The 26,584-nt window shown below is 41.7% G+C and overlaps 1 protein-coding gene across 9 annotated transcripts in view; it reads right to left on the bottom strand.

Moving 5' to 3' along the window:
* The window catches only part of DOCK7 (dedicator of cytokinesis 7), a gene marked incomplete at its 3' end in the record, with an annotated part of 97,705 nt that overhangs the window by 19,699 nt on the left and 51,422 nt on the right, over window positions 1–26,584 (bottom strand). For 5 of the 9 annotated variants that reach the window (XM_084290990.1, XM_084290989.1, XM_084290991.1 and 2 more), the window contains exons 15-34: window positions 24,563–24,680; window positions 23,626–23,696; window positions 22,656–22,794; window positions 22,370–22,471; window positions 21,993–22,079; window positions 20,995–21,226; window positions 19,525–19,689; window positions 18,102–18,271; window positions 12,917–13,006; window positions 11,834–11,929; window positions 11,569–11,709; window positions 11,282–11,395; window positions 10,605–10,775; window positions 9,403–9,542; window positions 5,596–5,765; window positions 4,636–4,790; window positions 3,552–3,734; window positions 2,951–3,086; window positions 1,713–1,809; window positions 1,250–1,267 (exon numbers count right to left, since the gene is read on the bottom strand). In XM_084290990.1, coding sequence (XP_084147116.1) covers window positions 1,250–1,267; window positions 1,713–1,809; window positions 2,951–3,086; window positions 3,552–3,734; window positions 4,636–4,790; window positions 5,596–5,765; window positions 9,403–9,542; window positions 10,605–10,775; window positions 11,282–11,395; window positions 11,569–11,709; window positions 11,834–11,929; window positions 12,917–13,006; window positions 18,102–18,271; window positions 19,525–19,689; window positions 20,995–21,226; window positions 21,993–22,079; window positions 22,370–22,471; window positions 22,656–22,794; window positions 23,626–23,696; window positions 24,563–24,680 — 2,595 coding nt within the window. The remainder of the gene's footprint in view (window positions 1–1,249; window positions 1,268–1,712; window positions 1,810–2,950; window positions 3,087–3,551; window positions 3,735–4,635; window positions 4,791–5,595; window positions 5,766–9,402; window positions 9,543–10,604; window positions 10,776–11,281; window positions 11,396–11,568; window positions 11,710–11,833; window positions 11,930–12,916; window positions 13,007–18,101; window positions 18,272–19,524; window positions 19,690–20,994; window positions 21,227–21,992; window positions 22,080–22,369; window positions 22,472–22,655; window positions 22,795–23,625; window positions 23,697–24,562; window positions 24,681–26,584) is intronic. The other 4 variants (XM_084290993.1, XM_084290994.1, XM_084290992.1 and 1 more) reach the window with 2 other exon arrangements.

The raw sequence follows: 26,584 nt of genomic DNA, 5'->3' as shown, positions 1-26,584 counted from the left end.
GACAGCTCGCCCTACGCAGGTGCTATCTGACAGACTCAAGCCAGGCCAAATAGCGCAGGGGGTGTGACCCATGAGAACTGACAAAATCCAAGCAGAACACACACTAAAGACTCAGCTGATTCAGCTCAAAGTGTTCCTGGAACTGGCATTGCAGCAACCCTCCTCTGCCCCACACTGCTTCCCCTGGGAGCTGGGCCATACACAATTATCTGCTCTTCAGACTCCAGAATACGAAGGCTTGGGGCATGGCCCTACATAAAATTGTACCGCCTGCATTAAACAATACCACCTGCAATTAGCTGTGCACAATATCTCACTGTGAAACAGGTCTTGCTTGGCAGATCTCAACGGGTCAGGCTAGACCTGTGCATGCAAGGCATGCCTGCAGTGTCACAACTACCAGGGGGAGTTGGGTGTGATGCTCTAGGCTCACAGTGAGCAAGCATGGGTTAAAAAGCAGGTTTCCAGAGTTATCTGAGCACATTCTTCTGAGGGGCGAGATACCATCCTTTAATCGCTGTGGTATTCCCCAGCTGTTTAACATGAAGTCCTTCTGGGAAAAGGAGAGGGGCTCAGACCCAGTGCTAGCAACTGCTGAGTTCTGCAGGCCAAATTTTATTCTGGTGCAACTCTGCCCACAGCTCTGGAGTTGTACCACGGTGGAATTTATACCTATGTCATTTCATCAGCAGGTTGAAACACACTGGTCTTTTGGCTTTCCTGATGCCTCAATCGGACTTGGTTTTTGTCTCGGACAAAAAGCCACTACTTGATGTAATGAGAGATTATGTTCTTGTCTTGGACACAGCAATTAGAAGCTGTGAAGATGTACTTTCAAATCCAGGAATCATCACTCTGTTTTTGTGGATAAAATTTGGCCTGATCTCCAACCTGGCTCTGAGGACCCCACTCCCCAGTTTCTTCAGAGCTTCCCTCGGGCGAGGATTGCATTCCTAGGGCTAGGAACAATTCTTTTGCTGGGAGGACGGCGACTGAAGGTTGCAATTTGAGGAAACAGAAAACAAGCACAGCAAAGCTCAAACACAACTCCTGAGCCCTCCGGATTAAACCACACCAAGAGAGGGAATTTTAAAGGAAACGAGTGTAGTAAGCAAAAAGAGCTCATTCCAACCAGTTGCACACACACACTGAAAACTTCTGCCAAGCATCACAAACAAGGCTGTGATGATTGAGTCTGCAGATGTACAAAATAGCAATTTATAAGAACTGCACACCAATGCTACAGTACCTGGCTGGCTTGTGGCTTCTAAAAGCACAGCACATGTGGAAAAACAATCAAAGTGATGGATTAGGACAGGAAAGGAAAGTGAGCTTTGAGAACTCCAGAATGCTCTTATGGAATAAAGGAAATATGACATGAGATATATCTGCTATCTGTGACTACTGTTCATGGATTTCTCTCTAAATTACAGCTTACTACAGGATTTTAAGAAGGCAATGGACTTGTATCAGTCTTTTTTAATCTTGTTTTAAAATACTAAGAAAGCAAGGGACAGTGAAAAAGGAGTTAGGCGAGGCAGTGTTAGACTAAAAGTTATTTGCACACTGCCAGCCCTGCTCCAGCTGAGGGCCCAAACGTGCTCACACGAGAGCTCAGTGGACTGCTGCCATTGACCTTCTATGGGGAAAGAGACCCTGCATAACCATAGGCAGTGTGACATTGTGAAAGTAGAAGGATAAGGCAGAGTTACTTGTCTAGCTTTTCTGTGTTTTGACGCCAGTGAGTCATATCCTTTCTCCATCTCAAATTCTCTTGACTTCCAAATGCGCTCCCAGAAGGACTTCTCTCTGTGGGACAATATTAAAACAACAGCAGTCATCTAATATTAATTTTTTTGCATGAGTAGCAACTCTAGATTGTTCACAATGACAGCTGAGAGCGAACTATAACTTCTTAGAGCCTGAGGCCATGGCACTCACCCAAGATGTTTATATAGCCTCTAATTCTGTCTGTGCTAAGTGGCCTGAGAGACAACTTCACTTGCAGTAGTTTTCATCCAAGAGAACAATGAACAACACAGACCACTCTGTGTGCTGCCACAAACCAGCTCACTACGGAGCTAACAGAGAGAGGCAGCTGAGATACTCAAATCAGGGAGGGAGCTAACAGGGCTGCTCAGAAAAGCACCTTCCTTGGGCTACATAAGGGGCCGATGTATGGCAACCCTCTGCAGTGTGACATTGCTGTCTTCAGCTCACACACTGTAGTGTCTCCACGATGGTTCTGAGATTCCCCCTTTCCTACCTTACAGCCTTTCTATCCTTATTGTCACTGCTGGGAGGGCAGGGGAATTTCACCATGCAATGTCCCAGGTAAGTGATAAAGACAATGAGGGCCAGATTTGGAAAAAAAAAAAAAAAAAAAAGTACAAAAGTCTCCATCTCTCTGAAATGATTCATTAATTATGCCTCTAAAATATTTATTCAATGTAGCCCATAATAAGGGCTAACATGTATCAGGATGCCTGTAGCCAGTTCTGATTCTTGTCCTAATCCCTGGGCCCTTCTTTCTCTCAAAGAAAATAAATTGCATCATCACAAGGCACACGTTATGCAAACTACTGACTATTTTATGTCTCACTAACTTAGTATAAATATCCAGATGTTTTCGGATGGATCAGAGAGTTTTGTCTTCCGCTCTGATTCCTGCACAGGACATACTAGAAGGTGGCATCCCATAAATGAGGCATGATCACGCATACACCAAAGCAATCAAGTAACAGCTGTCTGTAGATTGAACTCAAGAAATGAGCAGAGATTTTGCAGACCCAGTGAAGGATGCTTCAAACAAGAAATGGCATTTTCTAAGGGCCTCTTTGCAGATTTTGATGGGTAGTATCCCACGCCACAGACACGTGCAAGTAATCACTGGGGATGGAAGTAGTGGCTTTTGGAAAATGGATAGAGCACAGAAGACGTCTTTACTTACCTAGCTGACCTCTGCTTCTTCGGACCATTTCCTGCCTTGCCCCTATGCTTCCCAAAATAGCTTCTTCAAGTTTGGCCCTCATGTCTTTTGACTTTTTGAATGTCAAACTGTTCATTCTTTCAAACACTTTCTTGCCCTGCAAGTTTCAAATGACAATGAGGGAAGAGTCATTCAAGCTGGGTTATTTTCTAAGCATCTCAAAATATCTTTCCTGTCTAAAGACATTCAGCAAGAAAGGAACACAGATTTAGTTGCTAGCTAGATAATCTACAGACTCCAGCATCACTACAGAAAGCTCTCATCAACAGAGCAAGCAAAATGGCCAAGAGCTATCCCCTTTCCCTGCAGCAGTTCCCACATGAGCAGCAAGCAGCAGAAACTGCCTAAGAAATGGAAGGAGACAGACACACTTACATGGCTGAAAAGTGAACGTGGAAGAAGGCTAGAGGTTGCACAGAGAAATGCTTAACCTTGGGATTTAGATTACAGGAAATACTTTGGGGAGAGCAGGAAATGCCTTTCTGGAATTGTGCAAAGGAGTAACATGTAAAATTCCCCTGCAAGCCTTAGAAGAAACTTGGGAAGGTTTAAATAGCAGTACCTTGTACTCAAAGCAGGATACGCAAAGGTAAAGCAAATCCAGGAGCCGATTGAGCTGCAATACTGACAGGTCTGTGAACCACTTCTGTAAGACACTTTCATCGGCGTTCTTGAGCACCCACAAGAGACAGATCAGAAGGCTGCGGCTGGACTCTGTCGAGAAGGTGGAGTGCTGCCTGCCACTCTGAAACAGACAGGTGAAGACATTTGCCACACTGGATTTCATGTCCAAACACTTGAATCCTCACTAAAAGGATCTTCACAAGCTGCCACTCTGGCCTAAATAATTACCAGATAGGAAATAGATGTTTCTTACTAACAATTAGGAGATACACATTTCTCCTTCCCAACCTAACAGCTCAGTGGAGCCCACGGACACACAAACCTCAGGACTGAAGCTGCCACAATATGTCTGAAGCAAACTCATCACGTTATAGGGATGACTTTCTGTTCAGCCAGCAAAGACCCACTTCCCTCCAGATGCCTTTAATAACATGTAGGCATGTTAATTAACAGGTAGGCAGAGGGGCTCCACTCATTTTCTCATGTATGTACTTGGGTCTCATCCAGAACAGTATTTCACTCTGAGTGCATGTAACAGCAAAATAGGGTCCTGAGGCAGCAGTAAAGAAATTGAAGGACCTGCCTGCTACCAGAATCTGTGGGATTCCCTCCCCTGTGCAGAGAACAGCCCATTTAGGGGTTAAAATAGCCCATTTATGTCTTCAGCTAGGTGGGACTTAGATCTTTCACTTAGAACTTATAATTGGCCATTGCACTTCGTGGAGGTTTTATCAGATTGTCCCAGAAAAAGTGAATCAGAAAGTGCTTCCATTTTCTGACATTTGTTGATTTTTATCCCTGCTTGGCGTTTAATTATACACCCTATGAGAAGGGCACAGCAACATGCAAACGTGATTTGTTCCCACTTGTCTTTCACCCTCTGCCTCCCTGTGTGACACCCAAATCTACAAACTGATATGAGTCCCTACCGCTCACTGATCAGCCCTACAGGGCATGCATGTGTAAATATTTGCTTGTTGACATAGGCTGAGGGTCAAGGAATAGGCAGGATAGCTTTGTACCGATGAGGAGAGTATAATACTGCTGGGCCGGGCGAGCTGATGGACCGATGTTCCTGCGATGGCCATGGCAACTGTCTGGCTTATCATGCTGCCACCCTCGCTTTCATAATCATCAACAGCGACGCAGCTTGGCCTCCCTCGCTGGTTGTGACTCTCTGCCAAGAAACACGTGCATCCCAGTTAATCCCCAAATTCTAAGTGTCTCTCCCCAGCACTCGTTTCATTGAACTAGCTGAATGCAAACTGAAAATCATCACACTCACAGACAGGGTCCTGCAGCTATACAGGACTATTATATGAAGCTATGCAAAGCAAAGAAAATAACCATCTTCAAATGCAACCTACACAACTTCAGTATCTAGAACCCTTCTGAAAACAGACCTTTTACAGCTTTGAATACTCCACTCCAAATCCTTACTTGGAGCTTTACTGTGTCATCAAACTCAAAGGACAGCGATGACTCCCAATTTGAAATTCCTCTAGAGCAGACTCCCTTGCCCTGAACTGATGCATCCCACCTCTGGGGTTCTGCAGGACACTGTGCAAAGCACACCTGAAATGAGCTGCTGATAGAGCACAGTCTGCTCATCCTCTGCAATTTTTCTGAGACTTGTAGAGTACATGGGATGATATTTTAGGCAGGTCAGAGCAGGGAGGCTGGCTGGGCTCATATAGACAACAGCCAGATGGCAACTAAAATGCACTGCTGTTTTTTTAATTCATGCAAACAAGTAGGCAAATGCAACTTTTGAGTGTGCAGTTGTTGAACTTGGATATATTGTCGGATATATTTTGCAAGTGTAGTTTCAAAAACATGTCAAAGTTATGAATACTTCAGAAATATAAACAAACTCATCCAACAGCAAAGGGCTTTGTTGTTCAATTTTAGAAAAAAAAAAAAAAAGACAACACTCAAGTCTTGTGAGCAGATGAATATTCAAGGCACAGAATGTAAAATACCTGTAAAGTCATAGAGCTGAGGCACGGTTTCCATGATCACGCCAATCAGAGGTAGGTACAGCATTGCAACCCGGGCCTTTACCTGCGGGTCAGCGTACCGCGGATCCGAGTCGTGACTGGACAGTAAATTGTGTACCATATTGATGACCTTCTTATGCAATCCAAATAAACTGTTAAAAGAGAGTTGGGTCACACAGATTAGTTAATACCTTCAAAGCAAACTATACTTTGTAACTGAGAGGTTTCAAAAAAAGAAAAAAAAAAAATCCCCCTTTTTTATTTTTAACTTCACTTAAACTGCCATTACGCGTATTCTTTGATCTCCCCTGGATTTTACAAATGGCTGGCTTTTGCCCATGCCACATAAAATGTACAAAAATGTCTTGCTGAGGTGCACACGCAATATAACGCCAACTCTCATATCTTCCATAAAAAAAAACAAAGCCCCAGCTTCTGCTATGTTGAAGGACTGAATCAACTGGAGAATGTTAGGAGAACCTGGAGAGTAGAGAAGACAGGGAGAGAAACTTGAGAGGACAGGGGGTTCAATGAAACTATTTGTAGTGTTCTTTTTTTTGTTTCTATTTAACACTATTTACAGAGAAAAGCCCTCCTAAGACAGAACATTGCTTTTATCAAATGATCTGTAAGTTTCTGCCTCAGTTCCCTGAACCCCCATGCAATTATTCAGCCAAAACAGTAGCCTACAGATCAGTAACTCTGAATTAGAAATGTCAAAGAAATGGAGGGGTAGAAGGAAAAAAACAGCAAGAAGTGGTCTTCCCTATTATTAAGATGCAAATCACGGCAGAGCCCCAGCACCACTTCACAGGACACCTTGCGTGAGCCCACTTGGTGCTCATGGCTTGTGAACACAAACTCCTCTGAATCTCTCAAGAACTCGCTCTGCTCCTTCCAATCCCCTCAGCCACCACGCAGAGGCAAAACTCTCCCAGAGCAAATAGCGTGTGGCTCTACGGCTATTTGCTTCTGGAGGCAAACCAGCCCAGGAAGACAACTCTACCCCATGCATGAAGCAGCCAAGGAAGCTCATACATTATGCGGTAGCAAAACATAAGCTTCAGTGTTCAAACCTGAGGTATTAAAACAAGGGCCGAATTTCAGGCAGTATCCACTTTACCTGAAAAGTAGAGTTGAGTTCTGGTTAAAAAAGATGAGAGATTCTGGCTGGGTTGTCTGGGGGTTAAAATGATTATAAAGACATCAGTAGAGGTTAGGAGGACATTAGCTAGTTGCATCTACACTTCTGTGTTGTTTTTTTAATCAAGCTGAGATAATTCCTACAATTGCTTGTTTGCACTACCAATGAGATCCTAAACAACTAAGAAGGAGATGCTTATTTAACAGACTGACTCCTTCAAATTAAGGTTAAAGAAAAGTCTTTGTGTTATTCTGAAGGAATGGCATCTAGGCCACGTGTAAACAGTTGAAAGGAAGCTATCCTGCAGGCCATGGAGGGGAATGTGTTTACAGGGAAAACGCATTCAGACAAGGCAATGTCATTAAAACCTAGGGCTACATGGATATTTTCCCCCTTTCCTGAACAGAACAGGTACTGCAGTAGATCGATCTGTATCAGGGAGGAAATGTGACCTGCTAATCTTTCTGGCTGATAATGCAATGAATTGACCTTGCCGCCTCCCAGCCGGCCCCTCTGACTTCTCAGCCCTGGCATGAATTTGGGTCAACACCACACACTTCTGGAAAAACGACTTCCGTCAGTGAATACTGAGGGCCAAATTTTGATTTTCCCACTTCTGACCTGTAACGTTGCTCATTATGGGCAACGTAGGCACTATGAAATGAGCAATAATTATTATTATGCTCGAATAATCAAAGCATCACAGCACTGAGTGCAGAGAAAATCTCTTCAGGCTCTAGCTGCCTGACCTCACTCTCTGTTTTCCACTTCTGCACCTGTCAAGTTCAGCTGCTTTGTCAGGTCCACATGCTGGCTCATCTTTTAGACTGCAAGTGCTCTGAGTAGGACTGTAATATGTTTTCTTATTGCACAACACCTAGCGCAGAGGGGTCTCACTAAAGCATCACCTTTAGGCAAAAGGACACTGCAGGCTTTTCTGTCCAAGGGAATCCAAGGAGCTCTAGTAAAATGGGTGAGCTAAAATGTAACTTATTTTGCTAATGGAACAAAAAAGAGCAAGGAGAGAATAAATGTAAGGCTCTGCGTTTATCAAGACCTAAGACCTAAGATTCTGCACTTATCAAGACCTAAGACAAAGCTCTAATGCAATAAGCAACTAGATGGACATCTCTTTCCATTCCTGCTGCACAATAATGCAACTGAGAACTATTGCAAGCTTTTTCCAAGGGTGGCCAAAACATTTTAATGGCAAGCATGTCTATGTCCTTTACTAATAATCTGATAATGATCCTACTGGGCCATTAAAACTCTTTGCAGACACGGGAAGACCAGATCTTAACAGACTGACATCCTTCATGTGGTGCATCTATCAGGGCAAAGGCAGAAGGTTTAACCCTGAGAACAGTTAACAGGCTGCAAGCTACAAGTCGTTCTGGAAAATCATAACAAATGAATGCACTACTGATACACATCTTCACCAAAATTCAGGAGCTTTGGGCAAAATCGATTTCCAGTGCTGAACCACTATCAGTGGACTTTTTCTGTCTACACAGGGTTCACGACAAGAAGGGGAGATGACCAAGATGATACTGACAGCTCCTTTGTGCTTCTGGGCAAAGATTACCATCCATGTCCAAGCTAAGGGATTAGAATATCAAGATGAGAGAGCTCAAGAAGCGGGTATGTGAGAACAGAGAGTTTGTGAAGAGTGAAAAAATATGAACAGAGACAGGACCTGATTTTTAACCAGGGAGCAAGATGTTCCTACAAAAAGGATTTCTGCAGACAGTGTATGGGTAAAGATTTAGTGCTTTTTCCAACTCAGACCAAACAAACAGGAGTACAGTGTGTTATGTACATATACAAGAAAATATTCTCATTTATGGCATCACTTTCTTCTCCAACAGAAAACAGAATTAATGTTTAACTCCTGACACTGCTTTGTAAAGGGGCAGAATTACCCATGAATTATCAGTATTTGTCGACTCTGCTGATTATTTCTGGGTCCACCTTGAGAAAATGGCTGTGAGAGAACTTAGGACTGCAGAAGCAGTCAATAATTTCCATTGAAATCCATTTTAAAGCAGTTAGGCAGACTACAGCCCTAAATAACACAAGTAACAGACTGGCTGTCAGGACTACAGGCTACACTCCTACTTCAGAAAATTATTTGCTGCACAACCCAGGCAAGTCACTGACAAACTCTGCGTGCTTGACTCTATTCATCTATTTATGTAACCCACAGGGCTCTCACTGATGCATAATTTATGTTTATACAGAGCTGGGAGGGCCACAGGCAAAATGCATTACAACATTTAAAACCAGCAGCACCAGAGACTTCCTGCATGTTGAGAATTATCTTTTTGTTACAATTGAGAATAGCTGTTTTCCTCTTAGAGCTCCAGAGGTGCCCTTGTGGCCAGCTGGGGGCTCCAGTAGGAACCTCTTTGCCTTTTTCTTAGCTGGAAAAATGTGATTGGAATCATGTTTACAGCATCAGTGGTAAGGAAGTAAGAAATACAAGGGGCGTGGAGAAAGAAGATTCTCAGAGTTAAAGAATAGGTTTCTCACCTTCTCAGCTCACAAATATAAATCAATTCTGGCCAGGCCAGAACTTGGTTGTTATCCACCATTTACTTGGAATTACAGAAAACTCTTGGGAGAGAAAAATTGTAAAGATTTACCCTTCTGCATCAGGATCTAAAATGACAGCCAGTTCTGTTAACACAAGCCCAGCCAAGTAGTGCTGCTGGCGGAAAGGCACAGACAATTCAAACATGTTTGCAATCTTCTGGTCTTGGACATTTGTGGAGAACCCAGAACTCTGTGGAAAAAAATCAAGTTTCAGAAGTTGCATAATAAGACCTCTTAGAACACAGAGAGATAAAGTCTGTGAAACACATCAGAAGCAGTTTTCAGAATTAAAGATAATTCCATGTAAACTACCTTTTCACTTCCTTTTTGTTTGGATCTGGGCACATCTACTTACACTACATCCAAGCTTACTAGCTCTCCTCTTAATTCTGTTTGTCATTATTGCCTTCTCACCTACAGGGCAAGCCTTAAGGAAGTTAAGCCAAATAACCTTTAAAAGTGGATTAGTTAAACTTTTAACTCAGGTACGGATGCTTTTATTCAGGCTTAAGAACACTTTAATTTGATTTAGTTTACTTAATTTTTCAACTAATTAATCCGATTGAATGACATACTTGTTAATTCAAATTACTACGGTGCAAAGAAAGCCAGCCCCTTGTTTTCTAATAAAAGGGTGACACTACACAAAGTTTTTTTAATAGCTCATTTTCATTCATGCATCATATGGAAGGGGGCTATGTACCTAGGAACAGAAGGATGTTTGGACACTACAGGAATATGGATATGGCTTTTATTTTTTTTACATTCTAAGACCAAATAAGTCAAAATCTACACAGCAGGAAAAACAGCAGGAAAAACTGTTAACACTTGCCTCCACCATTCGAAGTTTGGATGTAAGAGACAATTCCAGCTTTTATTGCTGAAACCCACATAGAGGTTCAAGATGTTGCAGGAATAAGTAAAACCAAGATTGCTGTATCCAAAGCCACATCACCCAGACTCCCAGCAACTCTTGTACGGTTTCCCAAGCCTGTTCCACACATAACTCACGTCCTCCTCTGCAACCTTTCCCCATCATGTCATTGGCAATGGGGCCTTTCAAGTGAGAGCTGTGTTTGTGCACTTAGCTGTTCACCTGTTCTTTCTTTCTTGAAGTTAATTTCTAAATAAACGTTTCCAATACTAGCAGCCAGAGACTGAAAATGCAAGTGATACATCTGCCTCCTGTGATTTAAGCCTCAGAACAGAGCTCAACTTGCATCTTCACAAAGGATCCCTGTCACCAGGGTACCTGAGACGTTGCTGAAGACACAGATGGTGATGGGGATGCAGGTGGTGTGAGCAAGCTGCAGGGTAAATTCAAGGTCACGTAGTGTTCATGGCTGCAAACGATGCGAAGGAAGTCCAGCCTCAAAGATACCAGGTTACTTGGGTTCGGTATGTTATAGAGCTTTGTTGACACCTGGCAAGTTTAACCCATAAGACTGCAGTCAGCACCAAAGTAGAGTATAAGTGCAGCCCCAGCTCCCCAGTCCCATCACTGCTCCCAAAAACCACTTTCAAAGCAAGAACTAAAGAACTTGATATCATTAAATGATCACATCCACATCACTTCTTTGTGCTGCTACTGATTAAGCTTGACAGGCCCACTGAAAAAGAACATGGTAGCCTGAGCTCCCTAACAAAACCTCCCACTAAATTTTGGTTCAGTTACTCTGAACATGATGAGCAGAGGGAATAATTCCTCCTTCACGCTGCACATCCATTGACCCAAGGGAGTTACGCTTAATTCACATGTAAGAGTGTAATCAGAGGGGTGTAAACTGCAAACCACCAGGAATGCCTGCTTGCTTTAGAGACCTGAATAGAAAATTTATGTGTTCATACTTCACTGTCTGTCCAAGGAAAGTTAGAATAATAGGCTATGCTACAGTTCTCAGCTGAGTCATAATACTTATCTGCATTCACCTGTTTGTAGCAGGTCTTAATAAGACTAAAAACAAATCCTCTGTCCATAATAGACAATAGATCGTTGAGGAAAAATGCGAGACTGGTATTGAGCCTTTCAACCATTTCTGTGTCCTAGAGAAAAGGAAAAAAAAATAGGAAAGAAAATGACAAAGAGCACACTGAGCAGTAGTATGGTAATATCTTGTGTTCAAATGACAATTCCTGGTCTAGGCACCAGCAAACAATATGCAGGAGGTCTGGTGCCTAAGCTCTGACCTGCACTGACTTTAATTGTTTGCCATTACCTTCTGAAACCGAGAGACTATATCACCGGCAATTGTGCTGACCAAAGCATTTACATCATCCATGAAACGCTCAGGAAAACGATGCTTTCGCGAACCCTCCAGTTTGTCAGCAAAATACAAATGATGCACCATGCTCTTCACCTATAGGAATATAAATTACAGTGGAGTCACTTGCAGAAATGAAGGAGGGAAGCTCAATTGTTGCTGCTTGTGTTTTAAACTACGGATTTTAAGACAATAAGCAAAGTGTTTCCAGTTTGCTCACCATCAGCTCGAAGAAGAACCAGGCCTGCTGCAGCGCTGCCTCCCGCACGCTCCCACTGCACACAACCCACTGTAAGGCCAGCTCTTCGTGAAAAAGCTACACAGATGCAAATCCAGAGTTAGTCCGAGCCTCACCATCAGCTCACAAAACAGTCCGCATGAGAAATGGTAGCACGATCCATGGGAAGTATGGCAAACAATGAGGTTAAGCAAAATAATAACTGAGAACATGACGGCAGTGGCAGCATCCCTTAAAGAAATCCCCAACTAACAATGAAGGATGATGTCATGATATGTGATGTGAGAAACGTTTCACAGCAGCTTGCTCCGAAATCGAATTTCAAGTGTCAAAAGAATTTTTCCACCCACCCAAAAAAAAAAGTTTGGTGCTCAAATTAGTTCATTTTAAAAGTCTACCTTTCTGCCTGGTCTGATTTTTGCAGGAAAAGGGAGTAAAAAGTGGACATATAAAGCAATTTGTACAAAGATGTATGTTTACTGTGAGAAAGGCCTTAAAACAGTAAGAAAGAAACATGGCGCTAAGAACCAGCTTTTTGATTTCTTTTCTTGGGAGGACCAATCCACAGACTGGACACTGTCAGTGATCACATTGTCATTACATAAAAAGTCAGGCATTTTGTCTTTCTGACTTGTTTAATAGGATCTCATCACCTTTAAGGGAGTGCACTTCCCAAGTAACTCCCCTTCACTTTCTGGAGACACTTTGGATTGAGCATACACTTGCAATGCTAACCATCTAACGCACTGTAATTTTGCAGGATGTATCATTTACATGTCTAGACAGTGCTATTCATATTTTTTGAAAGCCAGAAATACTTTGGCTCCAAACAGTATGGACATTAAATCAGACAAGCTACTCCTGCTCATTTTAATTTTCCCAATTCAGCTCTGTCAGAATACTTCATATTCGCTACAGCCTGGACATTCGGAGGTGCTAAGCAACAGCAGTTCCTAATGACCTCGGAAAGGATCAGGCTATAAATAAAAGAATAGATTGCATCATGTTTTCAGAATGACTTGACCTCCCTGCCCCACAATATCAATTGTCTTCACTGAAATCTACCTTTTTAGTTGGTAATCGTCCTGTTAATGTTTGTAAGAAACTTGACGTCTCAGTGTGCGAAGACATACGATTACAACTTCGATCCGTAGCCTACGGAGTGGAGATGAATGAATGATGACAGGACATTAAAGTTTGCTGTGGATGTGTTTTGCAGCTCAAGGACAATGTACGTTTACAAAAATACTGTTCCAACTGTAGGCTTTTTACTGTCTTTACACCTTTTTATGCATTCTCAAAGACTTACTCATTTACAGATCTGGTTTAAACAAAATGACAGTACTTCTTATTGACATATAGGCTATTCAAATAACTGCATGTTCTTATGCACAAAGACACTTAATGCTGCAAAGCATGAAACCTTTTCATCATTCTATTTTATCAACATGCATATGTCAAGGAAGTAATACTCGTAATTTCAGTGCCATACCTCTCACTCTACCAGAGACCAAGCACATGGGGATGCACCCCCCACGGCGACGCTGCTACTGGCACAGAGAATCAGAAAATTACTCAGGTTCTCTCCATGTCTCGTGGAAATAATTTGCTGTGAGTGCAAATGAACTCAGTCTAAATATTTCTGGAAGACTGGTAAACTTGAAAGCAAGTACAGTTGAGAGGTATGTTCGAGGCAACCATGCAGTGGAAAGCAGCAGGCAATGGGGACTGAATAAGTTAAAGTCTTTGGACTGAAGCTGCTATAAAGTTTTCATACTTTGCAACACAGAACAGATAAAATTCGACCTAGCAAGTCACTGGTTCCAGCACTTAAATTTACATCTTTCAAGAGAGAATTTCACATGTGTATCAATTTTTGTTTAACAATATTCCACTCAAACAGTCATGACTAGGTGACTATGAACACTAAATGCTTGATGAAAATGGGAAGATGGTTCACAACGTTGAGAGGAATGGCAAACATGGACAAAACTATGAAGCTGTGATTGATGTTCCCATTTAGAAATGTGCTCCATCTGAAGCTGAAACTAATGTTAACGAGAAACAGAGAAGGTAAAAAGAAAAGAAAAGCAGTCACAGCATTTACATTTCACAGACCAGCAACCACTGAAATGAAAGGAGGGGACACAATCACGCGTTTTGAGGATTTTCATGCAGTGTAGTGAGGTGGTGGGGGAGAAGATGCTAATTCATAAAACAAAACTCACAAAGAAGTTTTCAAGGAATATAAAAAAAAAAAGAAGAAAAAAAAAGCAAACCACCAAATTCAGAGTATATACTGAAAAGAAGATATTCTACAGGGAAACATCAGGGAAAACAAAGCCAGAAAAACCTCTACTGAAGACACCACCTGTGTTGACTCTGCACTTGGGCTGGGGTTGGATCCCCATGGGGCTGCTTTTGGACCACCAGTGTTTACCCAGGAATTGGAGCGGTCTAAACCCTGAGCATGTAATAGAAAGCAGTTGGGAAAGGAAAGAAATATTACATGTTGCATGCCATACAGTAGTCAAATTGTAGTCCTTAAAAGCAATCAAACTGGGTACATTGCAAACATATCACCAATTAGAATTGTTAACATTGCTTGAATTCTCAGGAATTTCTTGAGACATTTTAGTCCAGAGGATTATTTTTGTCTCATCACACATTCACCACACATTAATACTGCCAACAGCTCTGGCCCAGCCTGTCCTATCTGGAATTGTTGACATTAAAAAACTGTCCAGATTTCTCAGATTTTTCTCAGATCTTTTTTTAAGGTAGACTACTTGCTAGCCCACACATTATAAGCTCTACAAAGTCTATGAAAATACTGAGAAACTTTGAAAACACTGCCAGCTCTCACAGGGTTTCCTATTCATGGACTAAAAATCCTGCAGTGTTTGTAGAGCAACCCTGTGAACAAGATTTCACATGGACATTTGGCCATTTTCTCTGGGCACTGGGGCAGACAGAGGAAAGAGGATACCTTACATACCTTTTCTGGAACCAACCTGCTTCACCGAACAAAATATTTGAAAAATCTTTTTTTTTTTTTTTTTTAAAGCTTGATCTCGTTTGTACTCCAAATTCTACTCGTGCAGTGTTGCCATGTGTGCAAAATTACTGTGGCTCCTTCCTCTCAAGACACTCAGAAAGAAGGAAACTGAGAATTAAATTAGTGTTTGACACCAGGCTACTCTCCAGTCAAGACCATTCAGTGGGATACAGCGGATGTACCCGGGTCTCAGGATCCAGCTCTATCAGAGGCAGCTGTGCAATGCCATAGCCATTCCTTAAAAATTCCACAGATTGTTTTCAACCCTCATCTGAGAGAGCTTTTATCCTACTTTCTGTGCCAGCCTAGGCCTTTTCCCAATATATGAAGCAAAGATGCAGCCCACTTCTTCGCAGAGATTACCAGCTGCAAAGTCCATCATGCTTAACTGTTGTCACACAGACAAATCACCCCAAAGACTGGGCCTGGGATTAAAATCATTAATACACTGAGCTATCCACTATGTGAATTACAGCAATGCTGTAATTTTGCTTAAGGTTCCAGATAGAAATGTACTGAACACACAGAAGGAGAGTGTTTTAATCTCAACTACTTACTGGAAGAGAGAAATCAAACCTCTCTGTCCTGCTCAGACCCACAGACATGCTTTATTTTGCTCACCATGAATTAAAGTAAAAAAATTTTGCAAAACATTGAACTAAGCTCTTGTTTTGTCAAACCAGGTCTAATTCTGCTAATGCCTTTTAATTTCTATTCACGTTTTCTAATCACAACATCCTGTTGGTTCTGAGAATAGCCACATACAATGGTTACAGAAGCAGATTTTGTAAATGTCTGAAAGATCCCCCTCCAATTTCTTCCCTCTCTGGAAAATAAGAGAGTACAAGGCCTTCTTTTTGCTTGGCAAAGAGCCCCAAACTCCTGTTAAATTCTGTCCTATTTCTGGGGTTACACCTGCAGCTGGATCTGTGCAAGTACATAACACACATCTGTGAAATCCACTATCAGAGCAATGGAACTCCACAATCTTTTGTTTCTTACCAGCACATCCCCAACATTTCAGGAACTCTCTAAGCATAAAATCTCATCATAGGTCTTCTTAGACACTCAATAAATTCACTTTAGTAGGGAATAAAATTTACATGGCTTCAATTCACAAATGAAGGCAAAATAAGTGACAAGACCTAAACCTATTACGCCTAAACCTAAACCTCCTCTATTATGCAAATACACCAAAATCTTCTAAATCCTGTAAAGGGGATGACTATTTGAATTTTCCCAATTAAGTATTATGCCGATGTGAGTGAGATTTACAGCAAGTTTACCAAAACTATCAAATACCTTGTATTTCAGTAAAAAACAACACAAGACCGGACTCCAAAAACTTCTATCAAACGTTTTTTGTCCTTTCTAAAAGCAGAAAGACTCCCACATAGATTCATTTTGAAGTGCAAGTTCCTAATTTGGATATAGGTACTTAAATCATTGCTTGGAAAAACAGAATAGGAATTTTTGCACCCTTATACACTTTTCAGCACCTCAAGAAGTATCTCATGTTTTTATTGACATTAACAGAAATAATTACATTTAACCAAAATTTTGTATAAGTCAGACCGAGCTTAATTTCTGATACTATCTGGCTATCCTGACGAAAACTTTCCCCATTAGCAATTATGGACACATTAGTATTTTTAAAGCCTGGACTACCTCTAGAAGAAAATCTCTCTTAATTTTGTACTGTGACATTATTCACTAAGCCAGCACATATTAAGCTTCTGATACCCTGTGTAAATTCCATATGCACATTAGTGCCTATGGCATTTCACAAAAGGTCACAGTTGTTTAATTAGCAAGATACTGAAGTGGTCTTTAAAATATTTTAAGACTTTCAGTCCAAACTTTGATGTAAGAAATAATGGTTTGCCTACCCACACTTCTTCAGCCTCCTATTTGGTCAGGAAATCACATCATTATTCATTTAAAATTAGCAGTCTCTTTCTCATGCTGTTTTTCTTGTTTTTATAAAACCCAGGTCTGGTGTCAAGCCTGCCTGGTTGGGTTGATGGCGTTATTAAAAAACCTTCACTGATTTTGCCACAGGATCAAACGTAATAGCTCTCTGAAAGGGCTCAGAAATTCATCTATACTGGAAAGAGTCAAGGAACGCAAGTGGGAAAGTGTCTCATCTTGGGTAAATTGTCACAGCTTAGAGATGAAGAAAAGAACCCAAACTGAACTAAGACACTTCTCTCAGGCTTGGCCGGGCTCATACCACCTATGTTAGGTGAAAACTGAAGTGCTCAATCTGGGACTGTAGCAGCCCTAAATAATCGAAGTCACCAGAGGGGGACAGGCACTTCTGCATGTGATTCCTATCTTGTGTGATATAAATTGTCTGTCAAGGAGCTTTTTTCTCTCTGTTGACTACAAGGGACAACCACACTTCCAAAACAGACAACGTACCTGAGGCTGAGCAGTATGAATCTAGGCCCAAACATGCCATAAACACGTGTATATACACCCTGAGAACCTAACACCTGGAGTAAGACCACACCAGATGCTCTGCATTCATTTGCCACCATTCACTGGAAAGCCACTTTTAGCAAGTACTAAAGGTGTGGGGAGTCATCGTGGGTGCTCAGGTTAGCACACCATAAATTCACTCTGCAGCTCAGCTGGCCAGACTATGGCTCAATTACTAACCATCCAAAATATCTCTGGCCATGAAATATTCCTGCTGTGTGCAAGGTACCTGCTCCGGACATAGGTAAGTACAGAAAGCATTTGAGCAGCCGTTAGTGCTGAACACAGAGGGGAAGAGAATTTGGGTTTGGGAGGTAAGAAGGGTCAAAGAGTGGCAAAGTAGGGGATGCAAAGTTTGGGGAGACATTACAACTGGTCAGAGGATACAGGTGCTGGCCACATGAAAACTGAGGTAGTAAAACCTTTCTGTTCTTACTAGTCTTGGAGAGGCAAGTCCAGAAGGACTCTTGGCCTGACTACCATGCTTGTGGAACTAACACTGGCAGGATGTCTATAATGTCAGAGAGATCAGCAACAATTTTTAGGGAGTGGAGTGTCAGGTATGCTACCAGCAACCACCAGAAAGAGCCTGAGAAGGCTTTTTTGTCTTTTTCATAGGAAAACACATCAAAACTTCCCCGTTATTTCTTTAGATACTTAATAAAAGATGCTGAAGGCCCCCTAAAACCCGCAGCAGTGCATTCATACCTTACTGCCAATGATGGAGCGAACTTCATCATCAGGCGAGGTGGGGGTCCCAGATATGTCTGGGTTGCTGTTGCTGAGGCTCCGTGAGCGGTTCAGGTTGAGGCTGGCCGGCCGTACAGCAGATCGAGCCATGGTGGCATAGTGCACTGATCCCCCTAGGCCACCAGGACCTACGGTGTTGTAAAAAAGAACATCCTGTTACACCAGCAGCCTTGGTGTAAGCTTTACACCAGCCTGTTACAGCTAAACCTGTGTATAAGCAGTAGGTCTGGCCCATCAGGAAATCTTCCCCGTGCTTCCCCTGCCTGGTGCTCCACGGTAAGCACCAGGGTGATGGGATTAAAATCCTATTGTATTCACTGATCTGTGGCAAGCAGGAAGATCGCAGTGGCTTTAGGCAGCCAGTGTGAGGTATGTCTTTAGCCAGACTAAAGACTAAAAACCACTGAAGAACCACTGGGGCACAGTTTTAAGCACGTAGCTTTTCCAGCCCTCCTCAGACATCTTCCACTGCAGGCGAGAAGCAAATGCTGGGAACAAGAGTCCTTCCAAAGCCTGGTTTCTGGCCTTTCATTCACACCGTCTCTCCACCCACACAGATTTCTCCCTTGTTCTCAGCAGAGGTGGAACTAGCTTGTTTCCCTCCTGCACTCAGACACCTGTTTTCAAGTATTTTAGATGCCACTGTTAGCGTGTCTACTTTTGCTGGAATGGGATACAAGTCCAGAAGCACTAAGGAAGGAGACTGGGAAGCAAAACAGGCCAGAATGTACCACATCCATGTACTTGCCACAGAAAACAATATTTAAATGGGGTTTATAAAAATGATGAAGGATAACTTTTTTACTTAGGCAGACAATGACAGGACAAGGGAAAACGGCTTTAAACTAAAAAAGCAGAGATTTAGATGAGATGTTGGGAGGAAATTCTTCACTCAGAGGGCAATAAGGCAATGGAACAGGTTACCCAGAGAAGCTGTGGATGCCCCATCCCTGGAGGTGTTCAAGGCCAGGCTGGATGAGGCCTTGGCCAACCTGATCTAGTGGGTAACATCCTGTTCATGGCAGGAGGTTGGAAATGGACGATCTTTAAGGTCCCTTCCAACCCAAGCCGTTCTGCGATTCTATAGTTCTATGATTCTACAAAAAACATCCCTAATTCCTAAAAAAAACAGAAGTATTTTGCCATAATTTCACCTTGTGCTCCTTCATGAGTGACACTCAACACCATCAAATAGTTAAATCTCTGACATGGCTAACTGCAATTAAACTCATCTTCTAAATGGCAACACTGCACCATAAAGTTAATAAAAAGGCTTGGCAGGGAACCAGCCATGCAATTGGAGTTCAGAGCACCTGCCAGCAAGCACTTTCTGCTTGCTTTTAACAAATTGTGACGTCTAATAAAATGAAAAAAGAGCTACCTGGTGATGGTGAGTTGGGATAGGTATTTGGTAGGCGGAAAACATAATAAATATAGGAAGCAAGAAGGCTGTTTCTGCCATGCTGGTCCTGGTTTCCATCCAAGTTCTTGTGAAGTCTGTTTATGATCGATGCCATTGCTTCAAAAGATGCTTGGCCCAGGTTAACTGAAAGTAGTAAGAAAGAAGTTCAGTTTAGATTTCAACAATAGGCACAATCAAATCCTGAATATGTACTTCATCCACCTTCTAAAGGATAAATGGTGAAGCTTGCTAGAGCATAGCAAGCATCTCTCAAGAAAAAATGAAGCTGGTATTTGAAGTAGATCTAATAAACAGCTTAAGAAGAAGACAGGTGTGGCAGTGATAATTTTCCATTCATTTTAATAACATTTAATGAATATAGGTCCGATTCCTGGAATTAGCCCAATTTTGGCCAGAAACTTCAATGGTAACAAGGTCCTTGTTTAACTGATGAATAACACCTGTTGGATATTTATCATAAGTCTTCTCAGTCAACTATTTCCTCCAAAGAAATAAGAGGAAAACTTGAGGAAAGAAAAAGAACAATTTCATTCTGTTCTCAAAAAAGAATTCTGTACTAAAAATGAGCACAGAAAACCACACACGGACCTGGCTAGATATTTAAAGCAAATTAGGGATGAAGCAGATTGCAGCTTGAGACTGTAAATCTTAGTTTTTTTCAAAGCTAGACACTAATGTCTTCAATCCTCCATATAGATAAATTAAACCAAACCAAAACACTTAAAAAGTGAAAGAGCTTTAAAATAAAAAATAAAAATTCAAGCAAAACTCTTCCTCCTTTCTAAGGGAGGAAGATAACCTTTCTAAAATAAATGACTGCTATTTTCATAGTAGTGTCAGTTACCTATACTCCATCATGTCTAAACTCCAGTTTCCTGTTAAAAATCCCAATTACCATTTTAAATAACAAGAATTTAAGTTTCGTTAAATGCTCAGTTATGCCATTTAGGCATAGCCCATAACAGGGAGCAAAAGAAAGGATTGTTCATACTGGCTGCATCAGATCCACAACAGCTACAGGAACATACAGCATCTATATCTTCGTAACTTACCTACTTCAAGGTTTTCCAAGGTGACTAGTGAGGTTGAAAGGCTTAATTTCTGAATGTCAGTATGGAGACACCCTAACAGGCTCCAATGCTAAGAAAGTGCTGGGCATCCAATCTACAAAAGTCAGGCTCCTTTCTGGTACCTCAACTTGGACACCAAATTACTAGCCATTCTTGAAAACCTCTGCATTAAATATTGCTCCTGTGTATGTCACCACTGATCTGGATGCCAGCACGTTTTATTTTGAAGATACATGGTATATTAGTGGCACTAAAATAAAGCATAAAAATTGACTTCTTTATTTCTACATAAATATGATAAAATTGGAAGTGTCAAACTCTCAGCTATGTAATTCTCTATAAAACTTAAATAAAATACCTATTTGGCCTGCAATGACAGGAGGTCTTACTACCAGAAGAATCAGTTTGTCAAGCAGGAGATGAAGAAATCGCACTACCGGCTCCAGTTGAGAGGAATTTAAAGCTGAAATGCTGCTCTTCAGTTCATTTTCCAAGTTGTTTTCCATAATTCTCATGTCTCCTATTCGCACAGGGAACATGTGCTCATCCAGAGCATGGACAAGTGCAAAGAACTTGTCAAGATAAGGGTCCTACACATAAGCAAAAAATAATAATCAGCAAGAAGCTTCCAAAGGAACACTGCTTTCTGTGGACTCGTGGCTCGTGGGTGGATTATCTCTATGTCTTTCACTGTCTTCTATCTAACTATTTAATCTCACAAAATTAGCAGAAATACAACATCTGAGATCTTATTCAACTAAAATCAACCAATGTTCAGAAATGGTCAGGGCAAAACTAGAAAACCCACAGACTGCATTTCTAAGAATTTAGAAAAACAGACAAAAATGCACTAAAGCTATGGTACTAATTACAGCACAAATAAAATACACAAAAAAAAACATCAAAATGAAGTATGAGGAATTAATAAACTAAAAGCTGAAATGATTAGTCAAAACGATTGCCATCTTTCATTTTGGATCAAAGAAAGACAGACAAAAAATACACAGAGAAACAAAAGAGGCAGAGGGGAAAAGGCAAAACAAGAAAACGTATGCCTAGAGTGCATGTTAGATCTGTTGTAATAAAAAACAACAGTCTGAGGTCTGAAAACAGTGTTGGCCATTCAACCCTTGTGAATAAAGGCCAAACTACTCATGTTTTTCAGCAGAACTTCTCAAATATACTCACAGCAGAATGTGGAAAAACAGGTCTGCTGGCTCAGAACTGAAAATGAGATCGCAATTTCACTACAAGTAATTACTGTACCCTTCATAGTATCAACTTTGACAGTATTTCAACTGTCAAAAGATTACCAGGCTCTTCATATTCCAATAACTAATTACAGCACAAACGTACCTGAGTATGGACGGATGATACAGCAACAACCTCTACATTGAAAACTCCTTTGTGATTATCCACCCACTTCATTCCGGGAAGTGGAACCTGCAGGTTAGCACAAAGATGAATGGGGATGTGACAGAAAGCAAAGCTACAGTAATTCTCATTAAAATTGCCATTTCTTTTCATTTTACTGTCAGATCATACACCATGATCTTGTTGTGTTGTTACCAGTTGATACCATGCATAAAGACACACATCTGTCTAAACTTGGCACTTAAGAAATAAGAGTTAAAAATACACATGCACACATAAACATATAGGTACGCATATATCCTCTCACTTTTTTGACAGAAGAATTCTCCTCCTGATTTTCAACACAAAGAACAACTCACCTCTGGAGAAAGCACTGAATAAGCCTGGGGTGGTTTTTCCAATGAAACAGGTAAGCAGAACTGACCAGTCTTTAACCGTCCATTTTGAAGCATCGGTATCCACTTTAAAGAAAAGGAATTAAAAAATAATAAAAACCACAAAATTCTTCAGGCTTTCTTGAACTTTGCAGGCTTGACTATCTCAAACTCTAAAATAGTATATACATCGACAATGATGCTAAACAAAATGCAAATAAATGCATTATGGATGTATCCTGAGCTGAAAAATAGATTGAAAGACACTCACGGTGTATCCAACTGGAGTCTCTAGGGGAGTGTTTTGCTTTTGTTGGCAGCTGACATGGTAGAAAGTAAAAAGCAGATGGTGGTGATCGGTTAAAGTGGCAGGAAGCTTAATCTTGATTTCCTCATGAAAATCAGGCGACCTGTGCAGAGACCAGACACTCAACTGAGTCATCAATATAAGCAGTGTGGTTTACTATCTCATGCTTGAGATCTTTTAAGTATCTGGAAGGAAAGAGTTTTATGGACTACCCAAAGAGAATAAAAGCTTCACTTTCTGATTACCAAGGACTGGAAAAACTTCCAGTGTGCATTTCCAGTGCATAAAATATGCAAGCAGCAGCCTGGTGGTTGCTGCACTGCAGTTCCCCATGTCCCCTCCCCTCACACAAGGATTCTGAACTGCACTGCTCCCCATGAGCAATGAACTCTTGTCACAGGGTGGAGATTGCCACCGTACCCAGTCTGAAGGAGAGGATTTTCTCCCTGGTACAACCACAAAGACAGGCAGCATGGTAAGGCCAGACTTGACACTCCTTACCTGAGCTGCTGTGATGCTGTTTTCAAGACCAAGTATTTCCAATTTGTAACTATAGCCTAAAAGGCTCTAAGTACCTAATTGCTCAACACAATAATAAAGCACATGCTAACAAGAGTTTATAACACAAATCATCATGCCTAACTTGAAGCTTCTATATAAAGCATCTGCTGACTTGAGCTAAGTGCTCAGGATCAGGGCCTCTGACACGATGCTTTTGATTTGTACCAGAGCACACAAAGATTCAGTCTCCTCGTCGCTGCAAAGCTCTAATGACATCAACTGACACTGCAGGTGTTGCTGTAAGTGCTATGCAGACAGTCACTGCTCCATAAATAACAGTGAGACAGATTCACAGTGGTAAAACTTCTTTTGGGTGGAACCATGCTATACCCATTGGGAGCCACGTCTGTTTACATACTGCCGTATGTTTTACCTGTTGTGATAGACTACAGCTGTGTAAGCTTCTTTGGAAAATTCAGGACAGCTAGATTTGCCAAAGATGACCTGTAAAAAAGAAAAAAATCAACAGAAATCCCCCATAAAACCGTGCCAAGAAGCTGTTCCACAATCCTATTTACAGCTCTATTAATGGGGCTGTGCAGCTCTGTGCGGTTGCAACTACTTGGTACGTGCCCCTTCACTTCTATGCAACATTTTACCCAGTCACCGAGGAGTTTACAATCTTAATAATCCCATTTGCACATGCACACAGATACAGCTGAAGAACTGATGCATGTAACCATCGCCAGCCAGAGCCAATGAGAGATTTTCCCCGCTATTTAGCAGATGCAAAAGGGCAAAAATCAGGGAGATCATGAATTCAGGAGAAATTAGAGGAAAGGAGGGAAGGGGGAGAACATCAGGAGAATCAGGACAACAGAGCTCAGATGAGGCAAACTAAGGAGAACAGAGGAAATTAACAAGTGTGTAACAACAAATAGGGGATTTTCTGCACAAAGTCTCAAACCACACTACAAGGAAGGGCAGTTTCACAACAGCTGTACAAGTACAGCCTAAGGGGGAGGCACCTCACACCTAAACCTTCACCAAGTGCTGATCACTTCTGGCACCGAACACAAGTATAACTATCACCCTTCATTTCTTAGGCATGGAAGCAAACACTACTCCAAGCACAGGGTGTCTGCTGCCAACTTCTTGGGTTAAAATACTACTACATTGTTATTTTGCATACTCCATAAAAATGCCCTCTATAAACACCTTGAGATGTTCTGATTGCGTGCTTCCTGGAACTTTGTGTTTTGAAATGTATTTCAGTGAGGTTTCTTTAACACAGGGATTTTATGGCTGTAATGTGCATCCTGTCTTGTCAGGACGCAGCACTCACACTGAGCACAAAGCTCTCCCCTCACCGGCATAGCATTGCTGGGGTCCTCTCCATACATGAACTGGACTTTGACAGTGATATTCCTGGCAGATCCTTGGCGGTTGGCGAAGTTAAGGCTCTGAGGATAGACATAAAGAAGGTTCCTGCAAGAGACAAAGGCACCTCTGTTAGAATGACAGCGTTCACACCATTATTTAATGCTGTTGTTTAACCCCCTAAGGAAACAGAAGCAGTGTGAAGAGTTTGTTATTTTCCATTAGGCCGTGGTTTCTCTTGAACACATGTGCACACCCGCACAAGTGACTTGATAATGACCTCTTCTTTTAGACATTAGAAGTCTTAACTCATGTGGTATTTTGGAACAGGTCCTGTTTATAAAGATCCTTGAAAAATACATCAAAAATTTCCGAGTGATTACACTATTTAGCAAGTTCAAGTGGAGAGAAAACATCTCAGGAGAGTGGCTGGTTTCTGTTGAATACCTTCTTTGTTGTGACTTTTTTTTTTTTTAATTTCCATTCACCACGATAAATTCAGGTTCCAACTCTCCTGTGACAATGGACTGACCTAAAAGGACATCTGTATTCTTGTATTTTCAGCAGATAGGGAGTCTCTGCAATGCCTCAGAGGAGATGGTGTTTTCAATTCCACACCCCAGTACCCACTCAGTGAAAGACAGGGATCAACCAAAACTGCCAGCTGAGATGCCAGAGTTTTGACAAATTAATCCCATCCAAAGACTTGGTTCTGACATTCTCAGCTCCGTTTGCTCCCTGATACCCCGGGTGCTCCCCTCTATGCCACCACCACCCAACACTGGGCCTAAGGAAAGCTCTAAGGGCCTGAGAAGGAACCTCCTCAAGGGCAGTGCGGCTGCAGAGCTCCATCAGGATACGTGGGGCCGCGTTACGGAGCCAGACTTCTTCACCCCTCCAGGCAGAGGAATATGCTTAGTTGGCACATGGGAAATTTATTCCCTTTCAAGTCCTTCATGCTGAATTAAGTTCTTGAATCCCAGCCCCGTTGGTCGCTTTGCCTAATCAATGTTCTCTTACTGTTTCAGAGGGGGCCTGTGCCGTTTTTGTGGCTCTACTAAATTACTTTGTTCTGGCATGAATACATTTGCTCCTTGATGTTCTTTTTAAAATGAAAATGGATATGAAAATTTACTCTAAAATGTACATTGCTCATAAAACTTTTATTAAGTATTATTAGTGCTTAAGAGAAGGATTTAATGTATTTGGGAAGCCTGGCTACAGGATCCCTATACTAAGGGCGGTCTTGTGCTGGGGATTGATTTACGCTGGATAGCAGGGAGGAACCTAAACCAAGCCTGCAGTTCTCCTACCAGCTCTTCTGCTGTGGCCTGGGAGAAAAGGAGTCATTTCAGCAGCTTGATGAGAGAAATGCTAAGACCTTGGAAGAGAATGAGATAGTTTCACCTTGGTACCCTCTTTCCTTGGGTCATTACACTGTAAATCCTCATCTCACTACTTGTATGCACAAATATCAAAGCTCAGTAGTGCTTGCAGGACACCAGAGGTGTAACTAGCACCCTCTGAAAACAGTGAGGGGAAGGATCTACCAGGAAAATAACACTGCAGCACCAACAACCAGGCCAGGCATACAATGACAAAACAAAAGGACAGCTAATCCTTATGCTTCCAAGTAACAGCTACCTCCTGATGATTATTCACTGATTCCTACCAATAAAAGTTTCAGCCAAAAGCTTTAAACCCAAGGACTTGTGTCTGGAGCCGTTATTACAATGCCCTGCAAAATGTATGCAAAGCTTACACTATTATCTCAAACAGATCTCAAAAGTACTTTTACCTCCGTAAAAATGAATGGCTAAAGTGCAAAGGCTTCCCAAGCCTTGGAAATAATGGCACCAGGCACTCTCCTAAATATTTATATAATGTGATTGTAGCCATTTTCCAAATTCCTTCATAAATGTATTAAAACATTAAGAGCTGGTCCTAACTCACAAAGGGGATGTCTACCCGTTATTAAAATTCTCCTTTTCAGTAAATCCCAGAGACCTTTT

The sequence above is a fragment of the Netta rufina genome, assembly GCF_964035555.1.
Source record: "Netta rufina genome assembly, chromosome: 8".
In the NCBI taxonomy this organism is placed as follows: domain Eukaryota; kingdom Metazoa; phylum Chordata; class Aves; order Anseriformes; family Anatidae; genus Netta; species Netta rufina.
Note: the sequence above shows the minus strand (reverse complement) of the source record. Positions and strands in the feature narration are given on the sequence as shown.